Source organism: Zosterops lateralis (assembly GCF_965231275.1).
Source record: "Zosterops lateralis genome assembly, chromosome: 1".
In the NCBI taxonomy this organism is placed as follows: Eukaryota; Metazoa; Chordata; class Aves; order Passeriformes; family Zosteropidae; genus Zosterops; species Zosterops lateralis.
The window spans coordinates 135,458,641-135,482,272 of record NC_139762.1 but is presented as its reverse complement, the minus strand read 5'-3'; the positions used below and the strand labels follow the sequence as shown (position 1 = coordinate 135,482,272).

The following is a 23,632-nucleotide window of genomic DNA, read 5'->3' as shown; positions in this document are numbered from 1 at the left end:
GGACTATCATCCACTGTCTGCTCTGTGTCCATGGACATGTCCTGGCAAGCCTTGCTTGTTCTGAGATTACAAACCACTCTTCAGTTAATGGAAAGAAGGATTTACGTATTCTACCAAAGCCAACTCACCTGCCTAAAGTTAGGTTGTGTTAACTACTTCATTCAGTTACCCTCAGTAATATACTCTTCACTCCCCAAGACAAGGCATTTTCTTGTAGGGCAAAGGCAGTTATGTAAAGATTTATGGTAGCTTCTGGAATTCTGTGAGCAGAAATGTCCTTACAATTCATACAACTGGTGGGAATAGAGCATCCAAATGTCTTACATGGCTGCATACTCAAAACCAGGTGGGCCTCAGGCCTGAAAATGAGGAGAGAAAAAGCAAACTGAGAAAAAAATATTTTACATTCTTATTTCAGCTGCAAAAACAAATGAAAAATAAGCCTCTTTGTAGATCATCTATATGTTTAAGATCTTAAATGTATGGGTTCACAGACAGAATTTAGGTAGTATTGTGTAAAAAAAAGCATCATGAAAATAGTAACATGCATCATCAAAAAATTGGGTTAAAGAGATGTGCTACATGCATGGGGATGCTTGCAGGTAGCACAGAAATGCAGGGGCCTTTCAGCAGTCTCAGAACAAGAGTGCAGGTGTGTGAGCACCAGCTCTGTGGTGGCACCAGGTTAGTTAACCCTTGGCTGGAGTCAAGGGAACAGGCACAAGAAAATGCCCCATTGCCCTCCCTGCAGCCAGCCAGAGCATGCCCAGAGGGATCACTGAGCTCAGACACCAACATCACCCTCCTGCCAGATGTGTACGAGGCACCATGCCCAAGAACCACTTTCTGATGCTCCACTAGAGCCCACTCAGAAAAGAAGGCTTAATCTGATTATTTCTCCCCATCCTTCCCCACGCCTCAGACACTCCAAATACCATCATGCTGGGCACAAGGCACTTTGAAAACAGCTCTCCAGAGCTGGGCAGTTGTCCCTCCCTGCTGTGCCCTGTTGGGTGCATGCCCTGTCACTGTCAGCCCTCCCAGCCCTCTGCAGGGCTGCCCTGGCTGAAAGCTCCCCCAGCACAGCCCCATGCCCAGCAACACACTCTGCTTCTGCAGGACTCCACAGCAGACATTGAAATGTATTAACTGTTACCTTGGATGACAAACACGTATCACCAATGGACAATTTTGCAGAGGACAGGTAGGTATTGGTAATATCTTCTAGCTCAGTGCTGAAATGATCAGAATCCTTGATGACATTATAATTTAGGGCCATGCTGTAACTGGCAGGTTTCTTCTCCTGTTTCTGCTGGTAGTTGCACAGTTTCCTGAAGGCTGCTCTGAATTTCTGGGACATGAGGTTATAAATTACGGGATTGATGGCACTATTTAAATAAATACAGATTCTGCAAAATAGCAGGAACCAGTTTTCTTGGAAGGGTCTGGAGAGAAAGGAGTTGACCACAACCAGGGTGCGGTAGGGCATCCATAGGAATGCAAATAGGATCACAACCACGGCCAGCATCTTGGTAACCTGAGGGAACACAGAGGAGACAGAAGAGAGGCAGAAGGTTAGTACTCCCCTTGGGATGAACACATGCATTCTTACACCTCTAGGGCCAAACCAAGACTCTGGACAGATCCTTCAGTAGGAATTTCTGATCAATATTTGATTCAGAAAGGTTTTCCACAGTAGGAAGTACAAAAATCTCAGTTTCAAATTCTTCCTAGTTTTTGCTAAATTACTGTCTCCAGATGATACCCCAGTAAACTAACTGTTGTAGACCACTTCCACTTCTTATGCTGGAAAGGGATGTTGATTCAAATGGCAAAAAAAGGATAGAAAGTATTTTTTCCCAGACACACTAGATCTCTTCCTTTAGACTGATATAGCCTGTAGAGTAATTGAACATGAAGCCTTTTTAGGTTATCTGGTTTAACAGTCAGTCTAAAACTATTTCCCAAAGCCAAAAAGAAGGGAAAAATGAGAACAATTAGATTAATTTCTATTCCTCAAATCCTCAATATTTAATTAGATCTTCATTATTTGATGTTTACTCTGAAAAATCAAATAAAGTTTAGAGCCAGGAAAAAAAGGAATATCAGTAAAACTTGATTGTTAAGAAAAGAACTTTTTTCTTTTATGTAATTTTCTTTTATAAAAAGAAAATAACAACTTTTGGGGATACCTAGGTAGCTGAAATGAACAAGAAATAATAAAATATTATTTAAACCCACTTTAAAACGAGTCTTTCTTTTGTAAATAATTTAATTGTAATGTAGGCAGCATTCAGTAGTCTCTACATTAAAGAAAGTTTGAAAGATATTAATAAAGAAGGTAGAAAGTACACAAATGTGACATGGGACGATACGGTGGCACAGCCTCATGGAGGTCAGGAGATGACTTGGTTAACTGTGTGAAATAGAAAGTATTGGCACACATTTTGGTGGGCTACAACTCCTTCCTTTGATCGTAGATTGATAAGAATTTCAAGAGCAGAAAACTTCACTAAGATCATTCACAAACACATACTAGTTTTAGAAGTGGGTTTTACTTTGAACTGAGTATATAATTCTCTTGTCTTCTGAACAGATAAACTCATTATATAAAAACCTGCCATCACATTGTCTAATGAATGTATTTTCTCCTACCTACTGGAAAGACACATTTTTAAACCAATTTATTTGTTTGTTATAGGTATTATAATAAAGAATGTGATGAAAATCAAAGTTACTCTACAAATTGATGTATCTTTATCTATTTATCAGTCTTTAAATGTACATATTCAAAGACTGCAATTTTATCTTATAGTTCTCCTCCCTTCACCCTTACTATTGATTTCTCTACAGCTGTGTTCAGTGGAAGTAAAAAATAAGACTGAGAAATATTATTTCCTTATTTGTCACTTGACTGGTACATTTCATTATGACTTCTAGACTGTTGGGTTTTTTTCCCTAATTTTCTGTGCACAGTCTTTGTAATAGAGCAAAATACAAATGTGAATGTTCCAGGTAACTAAAAGGATGATCTCTCCTTATCTCCACTTCTGAAAGGGCCATTTCTTTGAACATGGTGGCAAGGAGAGAGTTGACCCAGTACTGACCCACTCTGGCTCTCATCCCTTTAGTTCAGCTCCAGTCTGTGCCTCCACACTGAGCAAATCCATTCAGTGGAGAACAATCATTCACTGTAGAAAATAATCCACATTTAAAGGAAAAAAGCCACCAGTTGTGGAGCCTGGGTGAACAATGGGACAGAGCCAAACCAACAGATGTATTCCATCAGCTCAGGCATTCAGTGCATAACAGCCTACACAGGCATCAGAGTACTTTGCTACCAGAAGCTCAGCAGGGCACTCCATTATGGTACCTACCAGTCATTGGCAATTTACATTTCTTTCAGGAAAAATTGCTCAGAGGATCATTTGCAGTGTTGCAGCTATCAGCTTGAATCTGAACTAGAAATAATCTATTCTTACTGTCAAAGAGGGGGTAATTCAGAGTCACACAATTAACACTGTACAGCAAAGAAAAAAGACTGTCACTCCTCAAGTGACTGTATCTCATATACCACAAATATATATATACATATATGTATGTATGTATGTATGTATGTATGTATGTATATATGTATGTAGTGTGCAAATTATTAGCTGAGTTTATGTATATTGGCATTTGGACATTCATTTTCTTTCTAACACCATAAGCCTCCACTGCTGGAAACTAAGCACTCAGTAGAGCTGGTTTTCATTTTGCTCAGGTCAATGAATCAACTCATGTATTCATGTGCCTCCACAGAGTCCTCATTCAGTGGAGGAGAAGAGATAGAACCCATGGTTGGCATCTCTTTGGTGGCACCTCTTGGTGGTTCAGTCCATGCAGGACAATGAGGAGAATTCACTATAATTTTAAACTGTCTGCAGTACATGTCCTTCCAAAGCTGCCAAAAATAGCAAACCTCTTACAAGATCTCTATTGCCTGTCAGAAATTCAGTTTCTTGATCCATCTGACCAGTTGTGAGACACATGATGAGGCCCTGAGTTCAGGTAGTTATTTACTCATTGGTAAATCCTCCTTAAGCTGGTTCTGGAGTGGTTCTTGATGCTCAGCCACCTCAGACCATGACCTGTGTGCAAATAATAGCAGCTCTCAGGAGGTGCTCTGGCAAGGCTTTCTTCATCCCAGAATGGGGGTTGTCACCCCACTGCAGGGTGAGGCACCACTCAGGCCTTCTGACACAAAGTCACCCCAATTTGCTTTGTAGGTGAACCCATTATCTAAATACATGACTGAGGACAAAGCTGCATTCTTATCCACACATCACTTATTGCTGAACACAAATCGTTTAGAGGAAAGTTTGGTCCTCTTTGTTTAAGTAAAATGTCATATCCTTTTTCAAATCACTTCATATGAAACAGAGCTAGACATATATTGGGAGAAGGCTAATTATTTGACATCAGTGGAGTGCTAAGAGGACAAATTTTAAAAGAACATTTTGTTTATTACCTGTAAGCATACACCAAAGCTCCCTGAAAGCAGCAGCACTACATCCTCACCTTCAGTGCTTGAGTGAAGGCAAGCATACACTGATTGCTCTTTTCTTGTGGATGTGCACTGTATGTCCTATGCTCAGGGTACAAATCGTTATTCTTAGATAGGGAAATTGAAAACATGGTAAAAAGACTTTGAGCAATTTCAGCTTAGTCTAAATTTCAAGTGTAGTTTGAATGATAAAAAGTGCTTAAGATTGAATATGGTCCTGGCTGCACATAAATATTGGTCAAGCCCTATCTTTTTAGTTCTGAGGATGTTCTAAAAAATATTTAAAATATATTTTACTAAACAGAGTCCCAATATGTTAATTCTGAACTAGTATTCTCCTTTTCCTTCCTGCTCCAAAAGCTTCTTATTCTAAGGAAGTGTTTTTATTAAACATTTTCATTATCCTGGTACAAAGGGTTTAGTGTTGCTTCCTTCTCCTTTGAGTACTAATCTTTCTTACACTGATAGGTAAAAGCAATAGTCACTCTGGTGTTTTAAAGCCACGTAATAACATCTTTCTTCTTGTGTCTGGTCATGTTCATTACAACACATAGAGATTGTATATCCCAGCCCATGATTTTGTAATCAGAAAGAAATTGTGCAATGAGGAGGAGGTAGAGGATTAAATAAATAGAAGGATTAAGGTCTTGATATACTAACACCACAAGTGAAACCAAGTGATAAGATTGAGGATTTCAAGTAAGCAGTGCAAAACTTATCTTGCACTGCAAGCTGGAATCTGTGCTTGCTCTGCTGTGAGAGAACAGGGATTTCTCTGGTGAGCGGGTCACCACAGACTGCAACAATGGCTAAGAGAGGGCTCTCTCTAGAGGGCAATCTACTTGTTATAACTGACCATGATGGCCATGACGACCTTGGGTGATTTGATTGGACTAATCAACTAACAATGGGAGATAGACATACTGTTAAGCGAGCTGGATTCCATCCCAAGTATAAACCAACATGTTTGCTATGTAAGGCTGCATTTATTTTTCTCAGTCACCTTGATATCTGAGGAAGTAGGAATTCCTTTGGGGAAAGTATGAAACCTACATGCAAATATGTTATTCAGTATGAACATTATGAATGGAAAGTAAAAAAATCTGGGATCTGTGAGCTGCAGAACCCTCACTGAAACAGAGGGAAAGGGTGAAAAGGAAGAAGTGATAAGAGACCAACCTCTGCAACCTGACTGCAACACTCTCTGCCCTCACACTGCTGGCTGCCATAGGGAAGGAGCTGAGTGTAACTTGTGGCTATTACAACAGGCAATAAATTGGCAATATTAATTTTTGCCAAGTTGAGTCTGCACTGCCCATGACAATAACTGATAGTTTGTCTGCCTGTCCTTATCTTGGATCATGAAGAATTAGAGCATTTCCCATTTTGTCCCCCCTTCTCAGCTGGAGCCAACCCCCCTACAGAAAAATGCATACATTTGATTTTATAGACATGTTCTTGGATAAATATGAGAACTGCTACAGAAGTAGGAAGTGTATGCCACATTTTCAGTCACCTTTTCTACAGATCATGGGCTGGGTATTGTACACTACTCAATCCCTCTAATGCAAACACAGGTCTGAGAAGACAGAATTTCACATTTCAGCAGGACTCACTGCCAGGCCAGACTGTATTGTCAGCTATACATGTCCTTGTCAGCATGACAGGAAACTTTCCCTTTTGTGTCTTACTAACTGTTGAGATTCTAGATTTTTTTGAATATGTACTTGTTTTTTTCTCATTTTATGCCACTACCTATCTTGTGCACATTGCTATTATACAAAAAATATTAGTGATTATGCCATGCTATCCTTGCTTTCCTTCCTGTGTTTTACTACATGCAAATTCTGTCTTTACTTATAATGAGGCTGCTTTAGCAATCAAGTTGCTTAGGCTTTTAGAGAAAGTCTTGCTGTGTTTACAAAACATAAAAGATATCACGTTATAATCTTTACTTTTTGGTTTCACAATATAACTATCCTTATTAATCAGTGTTCAATGTAGAAGATTTGTCTGTTTTTCAAGTGATACTAAGCACATGTAATCAAGCATAAAGTGATATTAAGAACTTCACGTGCAGATTATCTTCTACTAATTAATGGACAAAGAAAAACAACATTAAACACTTCTTATCTGACTATTAAGTATAATTGGCAACATAATTAACTCTAACCTAGCCCACATATTTCTGTTGTGTGTTTCCAAGCATAGCTCTAGTGCACTCTGAAGGCTCGGTGCTCTAGCAGGCAGCTCAGTTAACTTTTGAGGTCTTTTCCATCTCTGTGATAAGAGAACATGGTTCCTCTCATAAACAGTAGAAATTGACAGAAAATAAGAAGAATATAAAGAATAAAAAGAATATCCCCAGAACCAGCTGCAAAGGATGCACCCTGTGTTTCCCATCACTGCACCAGCTGTGCTACCTGCTGCACACCATGTGGTTTACTGTAAATAGCCAGAAATTAATCTACTAACTATATCCCACTGGTATTACTACACACAGCAGCACACATATTCAACAGAAAAACATATGACTCCATATTGAGCCATCAATACATAAAAAAAATTTTTTGAGAGACAGAGTAACAAAGACATTTAGCATTTACTAAGCAATTTATATACATCCTTCCTTAAACAGACTTTTCACAGGAGAGTTAGAGACAGGAAAATTTACAGCTTGACTGCATTTGCTGAGTGACATAGTGCCTTAGGTGGGACTCAACCTCAAGTCTCTCAAACTCCCAGGATAGTTCCTTCCCTTCAAATCTCAAAAATAAGTCGAGAGTCACTTTGTATATTTGATGAGATTACTAACAAGCCGTAATATAAAAAAACAATAGTTAAAAATGTTTCATCCATAATTGACACTTCCTAATTGCTTTTTGATATAGCAAATAAAAGACTGTTTCTTTTTTTGGTCCTTGCAGTAGGTAATAATGTACAGGCAAGAAAAAAACCACATATTTTTATATATATGTGTATCACTGGTTTTAAACTTGACTGCTTAGAAAATGAGAAGAATATATTTTACCTCCTTCCACAGCTTCAGGCAAGTGAGCTATAAAACAAGTGGTTTCAGAAAGACATTTCAAATTCTTATCCTACCTGCCTTCGAGAAGCAATAGTGCTATTGAAACTCCTGTTAATCATCTTGGAATTCACAGGCTTGTTTTGGTGAGCTACATCATTCCTCCAGGTCTTAGAGTTTTCTTTTGGGTCCGAAGGGATGGGGTTCAGGAACAGTATTCTAGCAATCAGGCCATAGAGGACAGTCGCCAATACCATTGGCACCACATAAAATATACCAAAGTCCATCATGTAGATAGGAGAGTAATAGCTCCTGGAGACCTTGTAGCCACAGGACACAACAGTCATCTCTTTGTAGGCTACTGTGTTAAGGTCTAGCAAGAAAAACCAGAGCATACAGTATATGGAGGTGAAAGCCCAAACGAAAATAATTATCTTTTTGGCTCTTGAAAAAGTGCAGAGGAGTTGAGCTTTGATTGGGTGGCAGATGGCAATGTACCTCTCAATGGTGAAGGCAGCGATGGAGAAAGAAGAAGCGTTGATGCCCAGGTACTGCAGGTAAGTGATGCAGAGGCACCCCACGTAGCCATACACCCAGGATCTGTACAGGCTCTCTGTGATGTTGGGTAGTCCTGCAGCCACAAGCACCATGAGATCTGCCACGGCCAGGCTCACTAGATAGCAGTTGGTGGGAGTTCTCATGTGCTTGGTTCTGAGGACCACCAGAACCACCATGATGTTGCCCACAATGCCCAGCCCGCAAATGAGGAGGACCAAGAGGATGGTAACCACTTGGTATTCAGCTGTAATGCTCTCCTGGCTTGACAGTGGCAGCCCAGTCTGGTTCTGCTCGTCTCCTGTGCCATTCTCCATCTTCACCAGCCCGCTCCTGCTTCTGCCGAGCATTTGATCTCAGCACCTGCTCTCCATGGTGCCCTGCAAAAGGGTCAGTGGAGCAGAGTGTGGGTGAGCTGCAGCCCCAGAACACATTCTCCATGTAGTCACAGTCCCATTCCTGCACCGTCCTCCACTCCCCCTAAAGCACTTTTCAGTCTTTGAAAAGTCAACTATCAGATGGGTTAATCCCTTTAAGACTCCAGCTCACTTGCAGAGGCTAAAAGGCTGTTTTCCCACAGCTGGTTTGAAGCATTCATGAAAAAGGCAGCCTGTGGAGGTGAGGGAACAAAGCCCCCCTGCCCTGGCAGCTGCTGAGCATCCCCGCGCTGAGCTGGTCCAGGGCAGAGCTCTCCAGCAGCGCCGCTTGCCAGGAGGAGCCGCAGCCCCCGAGGGTGGAGACAGCAGCAGCAGCAGCAGGTGAAACCAGAGGGATCTGAGAACTTTTTCTGCTTCACGCTGCTCTCTCCCTCTCTGCTCTCAGACAGCTGTCATGACAGCATCGATCACATTGATCCACATCGGCAAACAAAGGAGAGCGGACTGGCAGCAAAATTGCACTGATTTTTAAAATTCTGTCTGCCGCCGTGCTATTGTGGAAGTAAAAGCGATTTACATCTGCCTCCTGCTTTGCAAGGAGCTGTAGTAGTTTCTTCAGAGCTTTACAGAAACGAATGCATCCCAGCTTTTGAAAATAGCAGGAAAAAAATGTAGGTTTTTTTTTTTTTCTTAATAGAAAACTCTGTTCAAAGCTTCTATTGCTACAGCTCTCATCACTCCTGAGTCCTTTCAATTCTTTTTTTTGAATTGCAGCAGAGCAACAATAAACTGATCACAACACAAATTGACTCTTAACGAGATCAGTCACACACAGGGGCACGTACATAACACACACAGTGTCACCAGTCTACCACCCTTTCCTCAATGTAGATTCTCCTCTGGTTGAATAAACTCCTCCACGGGTCAGTCAGGTTGTGTAAAACCACAGATGAATCAAAGGCTGGTGGAAATAACTGTTTTGAGCAGTGCAGATGGAACCTCACCAATTCAGTGGCCCAGCTGCATATGGAGACTGCATTTTCCTGTCTCACTTGCTATCAAAATGCCTTAGTGAGAGAAACAATAGCAAACCCTTCTGTAAGGCTCTGTGAAAGTGTCCTTGTCAATGCCCAATCACAGTCCCTCAGCCCACCATTTCTCCTTATATTGTCATGTTTAAAGTTTGAAGTGCAAATTTGTCGTAAAACCCCTTATTTTTCTGCATTTTGGGCAATTGCTCTTGCTATTTGCCCTGGAAGGGTTCAACAAAATAAAATGTTGCCCAACCAAGGAAAGGCATCTTGGATTTCAAAACAGACTGCAGTATTTAGCTCTGGCACATGTTTGCAAATGTATTTTAAGTAGACTTAAACAACAAATGGTGACAAAAAGAGACTACCACTTGGATCAGAGCTGAAAATCAGACTCAAACAATTCCAGAGGTTTGAAGCCACTCAGTTAAGTTTTCCAGTCATTTTATTCCATTTGCCTTTTCACATTCCTATTGTGTTCACATACTTTTAATCTGTAGATCCAAAAATACCTAATGAACTAAAGCAAATATCATTTTATCTGTTGAATAGATTAAGCAACAGGGGTGAAAACAATTAGATTGTTTTGCCAGTGGTCTTGCAGTGGCCTGTGGGAAAATGCAGGTTGCTGATTACTTGACCAACAGTGTATCAGAGAAACATATAATTTTGATTGTTCTCTGTACCATCTGCAGATGCTGTTATTTTGGACACAGCTGAAAGAGAAGAAGGTCAACACTAGTGTAATGCCTGGGTGTCACAAAAAATATTCCTTCTAGCCCCTTTATACTCCACAGCATTTTGTCCTTCAAAATGGACAGATTTCCCCTTAGGAATCCATGCTTTTAAAGCTGTGTGTAGTGGGGATAGTCACAGATGTTCAAGCCCATGGCATAAAATGCACCACGAGGGAGCCCAGGACTGAGAGATCACAGAGTCAGTGCCAGCATTCAGGGACCCAGCAGGGATCAAACACAGCACTGAATCAGAGACTCCATCCAGCAAACTGAGTGAGATGGCACTGTGGATAAAATACTCAATCCTCAAAGACCTCAGCTGAATTCCAAGTTTTTGGCACCTCCATAGACTGATTTCTCTTTAAGGAGTGACTGATGTCTTTCTGTCACATGAAGTCTTGCTACTCATGTTTCTTGCTAGCTTATGTAGGCAATGTGTATGTTCTGATTTGGCCTGAGAATCAGCAGGTCTGAGAGCATATAAGTGTTTGCAGCACGGGAACTAATGGCTGAGGACATGGCATGCAGAGAAGCTGTGGAGTATCTAAAAGGCCAGCAGTTTGAAGTAAATATTGGAGCTCTGGAAGATGTGTAAGATGTATTATCTGATGCTTGCCTCATTCTTCTGGATCTGCTACTGGTCTGTGTCAGAGATAGGATAGACTGCCTTGTCTTGGTCACTTTTTATGACTTTTTATCAGTGAATGCAAGTGTTGCATTCTGGTAGTGAAAAAGGTATAGAGTTGTCACTGTATGGCTATAAGGAAGTAAATCAACATCAGGCATTCAGAGGATTTTATCAAAATCAAAATTTTAATATTTTATCAAAAAGTCAGTATTTTATGCAAATACTATCAGTATTAACATACTGAAACATTAACATACAATCAGTATTAACAAAAGGAAACATTTCCCCTTTCATAAAATACTTCCACAACCTACAATATTTCTGTAAAACTTGCAGTAATTGCAGAAGGAATTTCAAGACTGGAAATAGATATTCTGTGTAATTAGAGCATCTGGTGCTGTGGATTTCACTGAAACATCATATGATGCACTTTGCCTGATACAATCAAATTATCCTTTCAACATGATTATCAGTCAGAGATCAGATACAGAATCTGGGAATCAGTAAAAGACCAATCTTTTCTCCCAGCTGATGCTTTGTTAATGCAATTCTCAATATATGCTGGCTAGTTTCAAAAGCAGTTCAGCAAGAATACATGCAGGCCCAGCAGCTGTGCCAGGGAAATTCTGACAGCAAAAGGACCAGAGATTGGTGTGAAACCTTTACTGCATATCTGTTACTCCATTTTATACCTATATCTGTTGGTGCAGCATCAGTTGACATTGTGTGTAGAAATGAGGATAAAAGCAGCTTTGCAAGTCAACAACACCAAGTAGAAAAACAAGCCCTGGAAATGTGCTCACTTTTGCCAATGCATTTCTGTTAGTACAACTGTTGGGGCAGGAGGGAGAGGAAAAGGCATGTTGGCACCACCTGTTCTATGCACACGTAGCCAACAGTATTCTTGTCCAAATTGTTTTCCCATTTGTCTCAATTAAAATGTGTCTCTGCTCACTTGAATCACAACTAACCCATAACAAACTGTCTGATAGCATTAAGTGCACACTGAAGTGGAACGGTTTACTCCACTAGTTACCAATTATTGTTAATTCTGTTTCTCTAACTTAGATCACTTCTCCAGTGGGCCTTTTCTGTTTTGCTAAACAACTGAAAAAAAAAAAAAAAGAAAAAAAAAAAAAGAAAAAAAAAAAAAAAAAGGCAATTTCATAGTTGTCTTAGTTTGAAAAGACAGGAGTCTGTAAAGGAAGGCAAAAGCCTCCTGTGAAGTGGAAAAGGTAAACCCCCTCCCTCCCTCCGAATTACCACAATTTCAAAATAAAAAAAAAAACAGCTCTCAGGCAAAGGTATGGGAATGGGAATAATAGTTATTTACTAGAAAAAACTAAAAATAAAAAAAAAAAGAACAACAAATGTAATTAGTACAAACAAAACTACTGTTACAGTCAGAAAACCTGACACCCTGAGGAGTCAGGGTGTTGGTAAAAGTCCAGTTGGATGGTGGCTGTGCCTCCTGCAGTGGCAGATGAAATGCTGCTGAAGCAGAGATCCTGTAGAAGGGTATAGTTCTCTGTGAAGGTCTGGTGATAGAGTAGATGGGCCTGGTCCTCCTCTGGGAATCCAGCAGGGAAGAAGCTGCTTCTCTGGGAATCCAGCGAAGATGGCTGCTCCTCTGGGAATCCAGTGAAGAAAAACTGGGCTGATGGCTTAGACCAAGCTTATTTTATGCAGGTAGGAATGCTTGGTTCCTCCTTCTGGGTGGAGCATCTCACAATGGGATGATGTACCTTATCAGTCATGCAGTGAGTCACTTAATGGCCCATTAGCAGGAGACATCTCCCCGGAGGGAGACATTGTTCTTGGAAGAGATAAGATAACTGCCCCCCACCTCCAACAGATGGCAAATAGAATACATTCTTATCTCACAAATCCAGGACATTATCCACCCCTTATTCTATTTCCATCTGCATCACAATGAAATCTTACACCCATTTCTCACTTAAGACTAGGTTTCCTTGTGGTACACAACGGGTTTCTCCATCTTTCTGCATTACCCACCAAGTATAACCAGGTCCTTGAGCAAAAACAATCCCACGGATGGGTTTGTCTTTGCCTGAGGTGGGATTAATCCAAACAGTTTTTCCTAAAATACCTTTCATATGTACCACAGGGACTTTATCTCCATCTACTGTGTGCACGGGTTCAGACTGGGCAGGACCAGCTCGATTGATGGACCCTCGGGTGTTGACCATCCAGGTTGCTTTTGCCAGGTTCATTTCCCAGTTTCTAAAAGTTCCACCACCAAGTGCCTTCAGGGTGGTCTTAAGGAGTCCGTTGCACCGTTCAACTTTGCCGGCAGCTGGAGCATGATAGGGAATATGATATATCCATTCGATACCATGTTCTCTGGCCCAGGTGTTGATAAGGCCGTTCTTGAAATGGGTTCCGTTGTCCGACTCTATTCTCTCAGGGGTGCCATGTCTCCACAGGACTTGCTTTTCCAGGCCTAAGATGGTGTTCCGGGCGGTGGCATGAGGCACAGGGTAGGTCTCCAGCCATCCAGTGGTGGCTTCCACCATGGTCAGCACGTAGCGCTTGCCTTGGCGTGTCTGGGGCAGTGTGATGTAGTCTATCTGCCAGGCCTCCCCATACTTGTACTTGGACCACCGTCCACCATACCATAGGGGCTTCACCCGCTTGGCCTGTTTGATGGCAGCACACGTCTCACAGTCATGGATAACCTGAGAAATGCTGTCCATGGTTAGGTCCACCCCTCGGTCTCGTGCCCACTTGTAGGTGGCATCTCTGCCCTGATGACCTGACGCATCATGGGCCCATCGAGCCAGGAACAACTCCCCCTTATGGTGCCAATCTAGGTCTATCTTTGACACCTCTATTCTTGCTGCCTGATCTACTTGCTCGTTGTTTCGGTGCTCCTCATTAGCCCGACTTTTGGGGACATGGGCATCTACATGACGGACTTTCACTGTTAGTTTCTCCACCCGAGAGGCAATGTCTTTCCATATATCAGCAGCCCAGATGGGTTTTCCTCTGCGCTGCCAGTTGGCCTTTCTCCACCTTCCCAGCCACCCCCACAGAGCATTGGCTACCATCCACGAATCGGTGTAAAGGTAGAGCCTTGGCCACTTCTCCCTTTCAGCAATGTCCAGGGCCAGCTGAACAGCCTTGAGCTCAGCAAGTTGGCTCGATCCACCTTCTCCTTCGGTAGCCTGTGCAACCTGTCGTGTGGGGCTCCATACGGCTGCTTTCCACTTTCGGTTTATCCCTATGATGCGACAAGAACCGTCAGTGAAAAGAGCGTAGCATGTTTCCTCTGCTGGTAGTTGGTTATATGGTGGCGCTTCTTCAGCCCTTGTCACTTGTTCCTGTTCCTCATCATCAGTGAGACCGAAGTTTTCACCTTCCGGCCAGTTCGTAATTATCTCCAAAATCCCAGGGCGATTCGGATTTCCAATACGGGCACGCTGGGTGATAAGGGCAATCCATTTGCTCCATGTAGCATCAGTGGCATGGTGGGTAGTGGGAACCTTTCCTTTGAACATCCAGCCCAGCACCGGGAGTCGGGGTGCCAGGAGGAGTTGTGCTTCCGTGCCAATCACCTCCGAGGCGGCTTGAACTCCTTCATAGGCAGCCAAGATTTCTTTCTCTGTTGGGGTGTAGTTGGCTTCGGACCCTCTGTAACCTCGGCTCCAGAATCCCAAGGGTCGGCCTCGAGTCTCACCAGGCACCTTCTGCCAAAGGCTCCAGGACAAGCCATTGTTCCCGGCTGCAGAGTAGAGCACGTTCTTCACCTCTGGTCCCGTCCTGACTGGGCCAAGGGCTACCGCATGAGCAATCTCCTGCTTGATCTGGGTGAAGGCTTGCTGCTGTTCAGGGCCCCAGTGGAAATCGTTCTTCTTGCGGGTAACCAGGTAGAGAGGGCTCACAATCTGGCTATACTCGGGAATGTGCATTCTCCAAAATCCTATGGCACCCAGGAAAGCTTGTGTTTCCTTTTTGTTGGTCGGTGGAGACATCGCCGTGATCTTGTTGATGACCTCAGTGGGAATCTGGCGGCGTCCATCTTGCCATTTCACTCCAAGGAACTGGATCTCTCGGGCAGGTCCTTTGACTTTGCTCTTCTTAATGGCGAAACCGGCTTTCAGGAGAATCTGGATGATTTTTTCTCCTTTCTCAAACACCTCTGCCACTGTGCTCCCCCACACAATGATGTCATCGATGTATTGCAGGTGTTCTGGAGCCTCACCCTTTTCCAGTGCAGTCTGGATCAGTCCATGGCAGATGGTGGGGCTGTGTTTCCACCCCTGGGGCAGTCGGTTCCAGGTGTACTGCACACCTCTCCACGTGAAAGCAAACTGAGGCCTGCATTCTGCTGCCAGAGGAATGGAGAAAAACGCGTTAGCAATGTCAATAGTGGCATACCACTTTGCTGCTTTGGACTCCAGCTCGTACTGGAGTTCCAGCATGTCCGGCACGGCAGCGCTCAGCGGTGGAGTCACTTCATTCAAGCCACGGTAGTCCACAGTCAATCTCCATTCTCTGTCGGATTTGCGCACAGGCCAGATGGGGCTGTTGAAGGGTGAGTGAGTTTTGCTGACCACCCCTTGGCTCTCCAGCTCACGAATCATCCGGTGGATGGGGATCACAGCATCTCGATCTGTCCGATATTGCCGGCGGTGCACTGTCGAGGTCGCAATTGGCACACGTTGCTCTTCCACCCTCAGGAGTCCTACTGCAGACGGGTTCTCTGATAATCCAGGCAAGGTGTTCAACTGCTTAATGTTCTCTGCCTCTACAGCAGCTATTCCAAAAGCCCACCTGAGTCCCTTTGGGTCTTTGTAATAGCCGTTCCGGAGAAAGTCTATGCCTAGAATACATGGAGCGTCTGGGCCGGTCACAATAGAATGTTTCTTCCACTCCTTCCCGGTCAGGCTCACCTCGGCCTCCACCAGGGTCAGTTGCTGAGATCCCCCTGTCACACCAGCAATGGAAACAGCCTCTGCCCCCACCTGTCCCGATGGTATTAAAGTACACTGTGCACCAGTATCAACTAAAGCATCATATTTTTGTGGCTCTGATGTGCCAGGCCATCGGATCCACACTGTCCAGAAGATCCGGTTTTCCCGTGCCTCTCCCTGGCTAGAGACAGGGCACCTCTAACACTGGTTATTATTCCCTTCCTGGGCATACATACTAGAGGTTCCTTCAAGGGGATCTGACACATCATACCCGGCAGCTCGGTCATGGGAGGTCGAGGCTACCTTCACCTTGGTGGAAGTTCCTCGATTAGAGTTTCCCTCTTTGAGCTGACGCACCCGTGCTGCCAGGACAGAAGTGGGTTTCCCATCCCACCTACCCATGTCTTCCCCATGGTCACGCAGGAAGGACCACAAATTGGCCCTTGGGGTGTACCCTCTGTCTCTAGCTGGGGAATGTTGGGCACTGAATTTGGGGCCTGTAACTCGCACAGGGGCTGCATTAACTTTCTTCATCTCCTCCCTCATCTCCCTCATCTCCTCTTTGAACTCCTTAATCACAGCTGAGATATGAGCCTGCATTGGGCCATTGATCATGCTCTCATAATTCCTCAGCTTGTTGGCAACAGAACCCACGGTCTCTCGGTTAGTATCTGCATCAATTGTTGCAATAAAAGTGGTGTATTGAGATGGCCCAAGGTTTGCTAGGCTCCACAGCATTTGCCCTGTGCACCTGACTTTGTCGGGGTCATTGTCATGCTGTCCATCCCTCCCGAAGAGTACCTCCAATATTGCTACTTCCCTCAGCTGTTGGATCCCTTCCTCAAGGGTCTTCCAGCGCATCCTATGGTGGTGCTCCTGCATTCTTTCCCTGTGGACAAACCTCTCTCTGACACTCATTAAAAGCCGCTCCCAGAGAGAAAGAGACCCTGGCTCCCTTACAAAAATCTGATTCATACCTGAGTCCTGGGTCAAGGGTCCCAAGTTCCTTGCCTCACCACCATCCAGCTGCACGCCTGTACCCATAAGATCCCAGACCCGGAGTAACCAGGTAGTATAAGCCTCACGTCCCCGTCGCACAATGTCTTTGTGCAGGTTACGGAGACTTTCGTACCTCAGGGACTCGGTGATGATTGCAACCTCTGGCTCTCCTGTGGGTTGTGAGGTTCCTCCATTCCTATCCTTATCTGGGTGCTCAGCTTTCATCTTAGACCTCCTTGTTTCTACCGGGGCAACTGCTGCTGGCTGTGACTGCCTTTGTGGTTCGGCTGGACCCTGGACAGTTGTAACACCTGTGGGTTCCACTGCTGTACTATTTGGCTGTCCCTCTTGAAGGCAAAGTGAGGGTTTCTCAATAGCTGGGGAAATGCACTCCTTCAGCATCTGACTCATCTCCTTAACCAGAACCCCCACCCAATCTGGGTGGTTCATTTCTGAGACAGACTGTGGGGCAGGGTCAGGCTCTGGAACAGCAGCATCTCTAGTCTCTGGGGCAGGTGTCAGGGTAGTTCTCCATGTTAATCTTCCCTTATCTCTGAGTGCTAAATATAACAGGCATATCAACAACACCACCCATTGTATGACATCATTAGCATTCAGAGTGGATCTTAACCCTTCAAAAACTGGTGGAGCAGACCCAAAAAGATGGTTAAAAGGTTGGGAGAAAATCTCCCCTGGTGTCATTTCTTCACAATAGGTACCATTATTAAGGTAACCCCAAAAACACACAGTTAGTGTATGATAGCTCTGAATCCATGTACCTGCCTTCCAGAGGAAGTTAAAGATCCATGAATTCCTCACCTTATTAACCCATAAGCCAAACTGGATAACAGCCACAGTAGCCTTAGTTATAGGACCCATATCTAGATAAGGGCCTGCAAATGGGAGAAATACAGCCACGATCACGTGCCACCCAAACCAAGGTAAGCTAGACCACATGGTGACACTCAAAGATGTTTCTATATCAGTACACACAATTAGATTACTTAAGAACTATTATTCCCTTTTTCCTTTCAATGCCCTCGAGCCCCACGTTGGGCGCCAAGATCTGTCTTAGTTTGAAAAGACAGGAGTCTGTAAAGGAAGGCAAAAGCCTCCTGTGAAGTGGAAAAGGTAAACCCCCTCCCTCCCTCCGAATTACCACAATTTCAAAATAAAAAAAAAAAACAGCTCTCAGGCAAAGGTATGGGAATGGGAATAATAGTTATTTACTAGAAAAAACTAAAAATAAAAAAAAAAAGAACAACAAATGTAATTAGTACAAACAAAACTACTGTTACAGTCAGAAAACCTGACACCCTGAGGAGTCAGGGTGTTGGTAAAAGTCCAGTTGGATGGTGGCTGTGCCTCCTGCAGTGGCAGATGAAATGCTGCTGAAGCAGAGATCCTGTAGAAGGGTATAGTTCTCTGTGAAGGTCTGGTGATAGAGTAGATGGGCCTGGTCCTCCTCTGGGAATCCAGCAGGGAAGAAGCTGCTTCTCTGGGAATCCAGCGAAGATGGCTGCTCCTCTGGGAATCCAGTGAAGAAAAACTGGGCTGATGGCTTAGACCAAGCTTATTTTATGCAGGTAGGAATGCTTGGTTCCTCCTTCTGGGTGGAGCATCTCACAATGGGATGATGTACCTTATCAGTCATGCAGTGAGTCACTTAATGGCCCATTAGCAGGAGACATCTCCCCGGAGGGAGACATTGTTCTTGGAAGAGATAAGATAACTGCCCCCCACCTCCAACAGATGGCAAATAGAATACATTCTTATCTCACAAATCCAGGACAATAGTCTACTACCTCCTGTACTCAGGGTTCATAAAAAATCACAGTTAAGTTGGATTCTTTACTCAGTGGCCACTTCTGATGGAGCACAGAGCCCTTACAAATATTTCCAAGGCTGCATTTTTTGGGAAGAGAAGCCATCATTGGTAATTCCTTTATTACCATCCAGAGGCTGGCTTTTAAAGTTTGTAACCAGCTACTGGCATGATCAGCTCCAAAAGTGTTTGGGAGATTTACACTTGACATGGTTAAATACTGTAGCAATTGTGGTCAACTAGAATTTATTGTCCTACACCTGCTGTGCCACATAGCTATGTTTTTGTGCTGACATAGTGGACATGTGGGTAAGTGTTTGGTTTGTGGGAGAAACTTGCACCTGGAAGAACCTTTTGTAAGTTAAGATTGTGAGGGAACCAAACCTATCTTCTGTGAGATAAATCTCATTTCCCAAGGCAGGGATCCTTCTTTCTAATTTATTTTTTGTTGTCTGTCAATGAAGAACACTGAACTACTGCTGAAATCCTGGGTGGGTTTTCCAGACATGCCTATGTGGTTTAGGGCTTATGATGAGTTGGAGATCATAACTGTGTCTGGCAAATGCTATCTGATTTAAGGGCTTTTAATCTTCATGAGAGTCTAAATCGTGTTTCAAAGGTGAGGGGTTTTGTATCACATTTCTTTTCTTTTAGTCTTCGTCTTGGACTGATATTGGCTCAAGGCAAGTGATAAGGAATCTTTTATTTACTTGTACTGGAAAAAAAATTGTTACAAAAAATATGAAAAATGGCTTTAAGCAATCAGCTGGCTCACATGGGAAATTTGGTTTATCTCTTGCCTGTCAACAAGGTCACTGGATACTGTGGTTTGTTGAGACAGATCTGGGATCATGTGGCAAAGGAGGCTGGAAGAACTTTAAGAGGGCTGCTCTTTTTTTCCTCTAATTTCTATCAGCTTGGGTGGAGATAAAGTGTACAAGAGCCTTATGAAGGAGCAGAAAATTTTCCAGAATAAATATAGAAAGATTGCCCAAAACAAAAATTAAAAATGGATGAGGAAGACTGTGTTTATGGGGTTTTTTATCACTTAATTATTTGCATTCCCTTCAACTTCACTTCTTAAGGGACTCTCAGCTAATCTGTAATTATCACTGAAGGTGATCTGAAGAAAGAGGAGGTGCAGCTCAATAAGGAAAAACACAGAGTGGTACAGGAGCAAGTGAGTACCCAGTTCTGTTGAATCTGTTTATCTGACCCCGGGCCATGCAGTTATCAGTACAAAGATTGATGAGAAGCTGGTGTGAAATCCAGTTTTCATTCAAAATGTATCAGCAGAACCTGGGAATTCTTCTAGCTTTTATCATGTCTTTTCATCCTTTAAACACATCTATTAATGCTATTTGATAATGCATAATTTCAGAGAAGAAAACTTATACTGTCAAAGTTGGCTTTATTTCATATATATATTTTGGGTTAAAACTGTTGCCCTTATTTAAAAAAAACACCACAGAAAGTCTTCTGTGATTATGGAAAAAATTTAGATTATAATTACAATTATTAAAATAATTTAATAATATTTTATATAAAATATTAAAATAATTTTAAAAATTTTAAAAATTATGCTGGAATCTCATTCTTTAGGGTTCAGATTCTATGAGGACACTATGTTATAGGCATTAACAAATTTCCTGTAGAAGAGATCCAATATTTGAAACAAATGAAAAACATAATTGTCTAAAAGATTAAAGCAGAGCTCTTGTCTTTGGTGGTTATGAGTTTAAGATCTCACAGATCTCATAGTTTTACTTTAAGGACAGAACTTCCTAGTTCCTATGTAAAACCAATTTTTGTCATCTGTTTGTGTCTCTAGAGAACCTCAAGACAGGAGAATAAATACTCATTCTACCATGACCCTGAATAGACCTTTTTCATAAAGAATATGTTTGTTTGTCTATTATTCTAGGGCAGAAAGTAACAAATGATCAGACAGCATTTCAGGATATTCATTTAAATTTGTAATAGAAAGATTTTTCATAATTTAGCACAATACCAGCATTTTATGCTCAGAAGAAATGCAACACGAGGATATTAATTTACTCATTAGGATACTATATTTCCAATAATGTTTAATGCAAATTCTTCCTAGCTGTGAAAATTACTCATGTCACCTAAGTACCTTGATCCCCAACAGGCAGTTTGGTGTATCTGTAATGAAATTCTCCGTGGGTTCAGCATGATAATCTAGGATCTGGGAAGTGGGTTGATTCACTTGGTACTGCAAAGAAATTGAGAGCTAAGCACATTTTTTCCTTGATGAATTAAAAACTCAACAAAATCTTAGAAAAAAAAGTAACAGAAAAAGAGTGTCAGGGACAGCAACTCTTAGCTCATGCATTATCAGGATGAGTCCAGACCAAGCACAGTCCAACAGCTCCCCAAGTATGGAGGGAGAACATCAGATCAATGTGAGTCTTCTGAGTCCAGATCCTTAACTGATGTACAGCTTGGTAACTTCTTCCTAACCAGCAAAGAAAAACTGAATTATACTAAAAAGCGTGTAAGCATCTGGTGTTTGACTAACCAGGTGTGCTCAGCTGTTTGGTGTTGATCCCTGTAACCAAGGTAGAAGATGTGAGTTCACCATGTGGGAGATGGGAGTTGTGAGCCCAGTGGTGTCTTTACTAGAACGTGGCAAAAAGTTAGGAAATGTTTCTGTCAGTCTGAGATGGTCAGCTGGGGTGGCTGGTTGTTTGAATATAACATGGAGCAGACTGAAAGCTGTTAGTTCAAACATAAGAATACAATATGCTATTTGATACTCCTGGCTCCGTGTTGTGTGACCCATTATGCAAAGACAGTGGAAAATTGGTTTATACCCTGATTTATTGCACATACTACACCTATCAATAGATGGGAGCATTGCACAGAATATATACTGCTATAGCTGAATAAAGTGATTTCTAGGAACATTTTGTGTAGAAACAAATATAACCAGAATGACTGAAACAACTTTCAAATTTTTTCAATCCTAGTAAAGCACTTTTGTTGGGAAAAAAATAAATCAGCAGTTGCATACTGTCATCTCAAAATGCTGAAGAATTTTTAGTAATTCAGAAAAGAATAATGTTCCACAGTTGAAAATGTAAATCTATTTTTTCTTAGCTTCTGAGCTTCATAAAAGTTTTGAAAACAGCTGGTTTTTTATTTCACTTCAGTTAATCTTTCTGGGCCTGTTTGCTCTTTAATGCCAACAGTGAATCACAAAATCATTTACTCATCTATATTTAAAAGTAGAACAAACAGTAGAACTGGAAATGCAGTAGAGGAGAACCAGAGAGTAGTTTTTGTTAGAATTAGGATGAGTCTATGGCAAAAGATGCAGGAATGCCTTCTATGGGGCCTGTACCAAATTAGAACTTAGCCTGGTGATTTTCATTCTGATATCAAAAAGGAGTGAGGCTTGTGCCTCTTCTGTTCCTGTGTTCAACCTCAGTAATTCTCAGAGGCTTTAATGAACTTTTGATACGTTTGACAGACAGGTTATCAATCTCAAATAAATTAAGCCTGGCAAGTATTACAAGTATGTACATAAAGGACAGAAGGTTACAGATGAGTCTGGAATGGAGTAAGTTTGGAACAAGGGCATCAGGAAAAAAATACAGGGAAAAACCATGACAGACACCATAAAATAGAGGAGAAACTTGGATGAGAATTTGTGCCTTGTTAGATACCAGAGAATTTAAGCAAAAGACACATTTCTGTGAAAAGCTGCTACTTTTTTTCTGTTGCTCTGACAATTGCTCCCTTGATTTTGTAAGTGTAGGTTTGATAAATATGATGAGATGTTCAATCTTAAGGTGAATGCAGTGAATTATCCATGTGAAACAGATAATTAAAACCACCACAATGATGTCAGATGATCAGAGGAAAAAATGACTGTAGTTATTAATTAGAGATGAGCAAATAGGACTGAATCAAAACCTACTCAAGCAGTAATTCTGTAGGATAAAGCCAAAAAAAAGCTGTTTCCTTCCTGAAGATTTGATTTTGTTCTCTTTTAGTCTTTTATTGCTTACAATGCAGCACTGCAAAAAATGGAAAGTTTGGTCCCTTTGGACTTCATTAATTCCTGCTGTAATTGTATTGGGAATGAGTGGTGAACATGTAGCTAACATATGAAAATAGCTTTAATTCATTGTATTACACCACGGCTATAATAATATCCTTTATGCAAAGTAGATATCTTCATTAGGAGAATGCAAGACCACAGTTTTTGGACGTAGTGGATATATTTATACACATTATTATGGAATTAATTATTTAAAGTTGATGCATTAATTTACCAGACTGTAAAAACATGTTTTTGTTAATGGGTAGCATAGTTTGAAAGACGATTTCCTAACACAAGCAGCTCTTTTCCTCTGCTCCCCCCTCTCTCATCCTTCTTTCTCCATAAACCCCTTTGCAACTGTGTGTGGTACAACACACAATTCCATGAGGTTTTCCCCCTTGCCCCTATCTCTATAGGCCTGTTATATTTTGTGAACATTTTTCATAATCACCTTAACAGGGAGGATCAGAGGCTGCACTGTCAGAGACACAGCTGGAGACCTGTCCCTCTCCTCCAGCTGCTCTCAGCTCAGAAAGGGAGAAGTCTGTCATGGCTTCACCCCACACCCACTCCATCAACCCCCCCAGATGTGGCAGGGTCGAAGCTGTAACAGGCACATGGGGTTCTCACCTGTTATGAATAAAAATGGGCGGAGAAAATATTAATCTCCATAAACGCCTTTATTGATCAGCTTTTAATATTCGCCCGAGGGGTTTTTGGCTGCCCGTGGTCGCCGTGGAGGAGGAGGGTCTTATCAGCTCTGCTGCAGGCAATTCAACAGAGCTGGAGGACTAACCCTCGCTGGGAAGCAACCCCAGAGTCCTGACAGTTCTTTGTTTTCTCCTGTGGTCTCATCTCTGGTTTAGTCTTTTAAACTTACGGCTAGTAAGCAAAACC

At 42.3% G+C, this 23,632-nt stretch overlaps 1 protein-coding gene across 1 annotated transcript; it reads right to left on the bottom strand.

The window, feature by feature from the left end:
* Nucleotides 1-353: 353 nt before the first annotated feature.
* Nucleotides 354-8,446, bottom strand: TRHR (thyrotropin releasing hormone receptor; the record flags this gene model as incomplete). Its single annotated transcript, XM_083860404.1, has 3 exons — nt 354-359; nt 1,157-1,537; nt 7,652-8,446. The coding sequence occupies 3 exons, from the start codon at nt 8,444-8,446 to the stop codon at nt 354-356; spliced, it is 1,182 nt and encodes a 393-aa protein (XP_083716530.1).
* Between the last annotated feature and the right edge of the window lie 15,186 nt (nt 8,447-23,632).